The following is a 6,000-nucleotide window of genomic DNA, read 5'->3' on the forward strand; positions in this document are numbered from 1 at the left end:
AGGAGTACCATATTCTATGGCTCTGCCCTAGCACTTTTAGGGCTCAAGAATATCAGTGGGGCTATGGTACTGGCAGCTATGTCTAAAAGGAGGGCACTTGGCTGAAAACCCTGGAGGGAGAGCCAAGACCCCTTCATGTGACTGTGTAGGCATCAAAAGTATCCACAACAGATGAAAAAACCACAGGGGGCTAACAGAAAAAGAAAAAGAGGGAGGATATCACCTGGTGATTGACAGCACTTTGTAGGGACATGTGAAATATCAGTTGGGAACTCTCAAACCATTTGGGAAGACTTTGCAAAGAGGTGAAAACACTGCAGTGGGTGGGGATGAGGAAGACACTGCAGTGGGTGGAGATATATAGGTAGGTGAGGAAATAAAAATTATTATATAAATATTCCCCTGCCTTCTAATGAGAGAAATTCTTGGTAATTAGTGGGTGTGCTGCTTGCTAAGTCAGTTTTTAATTGCAGCTATGCAAGCTGGAAAGAGATGAGACAGAATTAATTGTCTACCTAAGAAAGGAGAGAAGGGATGCAAGGAGAGATCTGGAAATGGAGGACTGGAGCCAAAGAGGTTTAGAGAAGAGTCAAAAGAGAGAGGAAGCTTGTGGCTTTGTGGCTATGAGAAACTGGGAGAGATATATCAAGTACGGAGATCTGGAGCAAAACGGCATTTCCTATGAGGTAAAAATCTCTCATCACTTTCAGTAAAATATATGCTTTTGGGCAAGTGACTTCTTTAGGGCGAGTGAGAAGAATCATTGGTCCTTGCTCCATATACAGAAATGACTAACATCTGGTTTACTTAGACTGTTAATATTGACCCAAAGTCATTTACTTCATGTTGGTCTTTCATACTAGCTTAGAGCCTCCCTAGGGTTTTATCTGTCTTTTTGATCACTCTGTACCCTTTTCCTGGCACATAGGCGGCAACTGATAAATATTTGTGATCCAGCTGACTGTCTGACTGACTCATTCACTTTCATTCTTGATGATGAGATCTGAAGACATAGAAGAATCACTCTCCCTTGGAGGTTTTCCTGTGCTGATCTTGCCTAAGCCCCCAAACCTCACTTTCTGGAGAGCTACATAAGAGGCTCAGAGTCCATGGATTCCAAAGCAAATCCCCGGAGTGGCAGTGGAATAATACCTAACACTCCTAGCCACTCATGGACATTGCCATGGTTGAAGAACCATTCAAGAAACACTGCAGAAATACTTTCCAGAGTGAGATTACTTGTTAATTCTACAACAGAGATAACTTCTACAAGTACCCAAGTCAGAAAAGTAAACAAACAGCTGGAGACTGTACCAAGTAGAAATACAGATGCCAAAATTCCCCTCATACCAGAATGGAGAAAGATTTCCATTGAAGATCCAGTAAAATGAGATTTTATTACAGGAAAAAGCATATAAAACACTTTGCATTTACTCTCTCTTTTTTTCCCTACAGAAGTCTTGAATACTAGATGAGAGAAAAACATGAAGGTCTCTCTGTCTTAACTTTTCCAAGTTCAGGAAAAAACGTATTTTAAATGTTCTCAGAAACTAAGAAATAGCACGTATTTGAAAGGAATGGCTGGAATCACCATTTGAAGACTCATGTATATCCAACAGCACTTGGATTGTGGCTAATCCTTGTAGCCAAAGCTGATAAATTCCCTCCATTGAGCGGTGACTTAAACATAGAGGACTTTGTTATTTTGTATTTGTGATTAGAGAGTTGTGACAACCTCTGCTCGTCAGAGGTAGAGGAAGAAAAAGGATCAATCACTTATTTCAGGGAAATAAGATCCCTGAATTTTTCTAAAATCTATCACTCTTTGATTTTTAGTCTTGCATTCATACTCTGTGTTAATCTAATCTTTTCTGTTTCCTCCCGCCAAATTGGATAAACTGCTCCATAGATGTCAAGGTAGGAGACGGATTGCTTTAGTTTTGTTTATTTCTTGTTTATGCTAGTAAACAAGATTGGATTACAGTGGACAAGACATTTAATTAGTCTAAGCTCAGTGTGCTGATCCATAAAATGAAGATGATAATACAGTACCACTTATATAAGGGAGATGTGAAGATTAAATAAGATAATGGATATAAAGTACTGAGCAAAGTGTCTAGAGCATATCAAGTGCTTTAAATGTTAGTTCTTGTTGTTTGAAAATGTGAGTTCTCTTTCTTGTGTTCAAAAATAGTCCTGCTTTTAAACTTGTTTAATTGAATCTTACGGCCTGACTTCATATCCCCTCATTTCATCTTTTTAATTGTTTAAAATCACTTCTGAACCTCTTAAAAATCAGAATATTTAATTAAGAAGCACATTTTCATATAGGAGGGTGACCATGTTTGCAATGGTAGTTCACATAAACAGCTCTGGTTTCCTTGAGGGCAAGGACTTCAATGTTTTTTCTCACTGCTGCATCACCCACAGCTGCAACAGTTAGTGCCCGACACATAATACGTGCTCAATAAATATTTGTTGAATGAATGAAACAAGTTGGAAACAATTAGTAAGAATATACTACTTCACAGAGACACCATTAGGTCAGACTTATAAACCAGTCACATTTGGTAGCATGATAAGAATTTTATTCTCTGGAAACCATGGTAGCAATGTGGACGCCATTTATGGCTTCATCAGCATGACTTGTTATCCAACTCATTTCTGGCCAATTCAACAAGATGACCTTATTTTCAAGAACTTCTTTTATGACTAGACTTGTGGCATATATCACCCCATTCTGTTTCCTGGGATGGTAAGATAAACTAGCAAGTGTTTGCCTCTGATAAAATGAAAGAGAACTGAAACACTCCTCTATTAATCTTACATGAAACATACAGCCTGGCATGACTTGCACAAAAGTAAAGAAAACCTTATTTTATCTATTTTTTTCTCCAATACTAATTTTGCTTCCCCTAATAATCTAATCAGATTAGGAATTTGGCAATTAAATTAGAAAATAAATTCCAGTGGCATATAAAACATGTGAAAATATTATATAATGGCTTTAACCAGGCTCTTACTTCATAAATTGATAGGCAAAGACATCATTTTTAATGGTAATCTTAAATGAAGCACCCATTAAATCTAAAAAATGTATACCTTATTTTTCACTGAACATGTGTGTTGGTTCTTTCCTCTTTATCTTTCTCTTGTAATTAGTAAAAATCTTTTTTTTTTGACACAGATTATTAAAAATATTTATTACAAGCAGATTCCTTTTCCCATATTCAAAAGAAAAACGTATGACTGGAAATACTGAGATGGCAACTGGTGAAACCAATTCCCAGTCCTTATCAAGTTAGGAATCAATAAAGGAAAAGATACTTTGGAACTTAAAATTAGGGAAGCCTATACACAATTTAGATGGGGGGGAAGAGAAAAACAAAAAAACCAAAATAAAGTCATATCGTTTACATTTTACAGCCTTTAATTAAGCACATAAAACTGTACTATTTAATATATTTTTCCATGAACTTTTTGTGAAATTCAGATCGCAGCGTATCATTTACAAATCTTTTGTCTTTCTTCTGATCATCTACACCTTTTGCACAGTTCTTGAAAACAACATCATCATCCCACCTTCTTTTAACTTTGAAGTTGGCCTGAGGCTGGGATGGGCCAGTGAGATTAAGGAGAGGGTTTCTACTCAGAATGTTTTCCATACAAATCCTTTCTTCTTCAGCCTTTTGTTCTTGTTCCTTCCTGGACTGCTCTTCAGCTCTTTCTTTTTAAATTTTTTCCAGCTCCGCAAGAAGAGCTGCAGTATCATCATCATCACTCTTCTCTTCAAAATCTTTTTTTTTTTTTTTTTTGTGGTACGCAGGCCTCTCACTGTTGTGGCCTCTCCCATCACGGAGCACAGGCTCCGGACGCGCAGGCTCAGCAGTCATGGCTCACGGGCCCAGCCGCTTCGCGGAATGTGGGATCTTCCCAGACTGGGGCATGAACCCGTGTCCCCTGCATCGGCAGGCGGACTCTCAACCACTGCGCCACCAGGGAAGCCCCCCCTCTTCAAAATCTTCATCTTCCTCATCTGTTAGAGGGTCGCCTGCATTGAGGTTGGCAGCGGGAATCTGGTCCAACCGAGGCTTCTTTGACACTGAAGAGGAGGTTGTATGTTCTCGGGTTGGTCGGTCTCTGTTTTTTTCTCTTGCAGCAGCTCTCTCTCTCTCTTCCAACTCTCTCCTGAAGTCACGGTTCTGAACTTCTTCAGGGGCATCCTGAGTGGTCTGTCTATATTTTATCTTTGTATGAGAGGGTAGGTCTCTGCTTGAATATTGCTTTGAGAGTTGGCTCAAATCACCTTCTCCTTTACCTCTCCCCCCTCTTGCAGGTTCAAAAGTTGGCCTAGCTGCTGTTGTCATCTTAGTCTGCTTTCCTGCTGCTGCTCACTTTTAGTAAAAATCTTTAAAGGGGACAATTGTGGCAAAGAAAGAAAGGCTAGAATAGAAGACAACCATACAAAAATGGAAAAGATTGTCATAGCCATTTCATTCTCTATCGGTAAATGTTCCTTCTACTTGTGATATATACAGATGGACTGTTAGCTCCTGAGGTACCAAACAGCCTGCATGTTTTGCAAAATGTTTCCTGAATCTGTATCACATTCACCTTCACTGTATTTATCAAAACTGCATACATGCCGCTTATACTACTGTTTACCTGTTTCCTTACCTCAAAGTTTAAGCTTTCTATGTATTTTAGATTTACCTTAAACAAGAGTATCTGGGAAAACAAGCATGTGTGCTTTTTCCTAATGTATATTAAAATAAACACTAAATATTAAAATAAGCATCTGTCCATGCAACACGCATCAAATATTTCATATCCCCAGTGGAATTTGTACCACACTTTGGGAAACAAGACTTACTGCTATCAACACCAGAGTCACCCTTTCTTGCAAAATGAATAAAACAGTACCTCCAGTCACTATATCTATGGAAAAGACTATATTGCAGTCCCTCAAGATCAGTTTGCATCATGTCCAGAGTATTTGGGGGATTATTTCCATTCTGTAGTCAAATAAAAAATACAAAAAAAAAAAAGCCTTTGAAATAGAGGTTTCTCCACTTACACTGCCAGAGAGCGTATGAAGGACTTCCCTACATCCCAGCCAGGAAGTCACAGCAGAGAACTGGCAGCAGCCCTATTTTGTAAGGCTGTCCACTGACAGAAATGCCCAACTGAAGGCCTGAAATTGAAACTAATGATTGACCAGGAGTTTCAACAGCTTTTCTCTTAATTCTGGCAATGGAAATAATAGTGAAGTTATTCAGTGTTTGAAAAGTAAATCTTCACTGCTTTTCGGTCTTGCATTTAGAAGAGTGTTGAGGAAATAGTAAACAAATTTCTTTTCAATAGTTGCATTCCCCTTGGAGAATTTACATTCCTTCCTAACATACCTCAAAGAGCTATAAAAACACACCAGTTCAAAAGAGGAAAAAGGAGAGTTAATATTTAAAGGAGCAGTTAGGAATCAATTACCCTCAGTTTAATAATAGTTAACATTTATTGAATACCTAAGATATGTCCAGGACTGTGCTAATCATTGTACTTGCATTATCTGTTCTGTTACAATCACAATAACCCAATATGTAGGGAACTTTTATTACCATCATTTTTCAGAGGAAAACAAACGGAAAAGTTTTGGACAGAACTCAAACCCAGGGTTCTCTGACTCCAGAGATGAAGCTTTTAATCATTACATATATATAAACTCTCAGTCAGTTCTCTGAGAACCTCGGTTGAATTCCCAAATTAACTATCCTCCTGATTTTTAACATACATTTCCTTATTTGTTACACCAATAAGAAGCACAGAACTTGATAGCCAATTAGACCAAAGGAAAGTTATAATAGTTGAAGATGAAAGCTATCAAGTTAACAAATATATTTACTGTATGTCAATCATTTTACATATATTATCAAATTTAACCCTCAAAACAAGCATATAATACCCATTTCACAGATGAAGAAACTGGGGCTTTAGAAAATAAGG

General features: G+C 38.0%; 1 protein-coding gene across 1 annotated transcript; it reads right to left on the bottom strand.

Moving 5' to 3' along the window:
- Positions 1-3,229: 3,229 nt before the first annotated feature.
- LOC115856690 (spliceosome-associated protein CWC15 homolog) lies at positions 3,230-4,390 on the bottom strand. The gene is given in 2 exon segments (XM_030863126.2): positions 3,230-3,800; positions 4,020-4,390. Coding segments are annotated over 2 exon segments (696 nt in total). The 5' UTR covers positions 4,368-4,390; the 3' UTR covers positions 3,230-3,452.
- Positions 4,391-6,000: the final 1,610 nt, after the last annotated feature.

This window comes from Globicephala melas, chromosome 17 (genome assembly GCF_963455315.2).
Source record: "Globicephala melas chromosome 17, mGloMel1.2, whole genome shotgun sequence".
Classification (NCBI taxonomy): Eukaryota; Metazoa; Chordata; class Mammalia; order Artiodactyla; family Delphinidae; genus Globicephala; species Globicephala melas.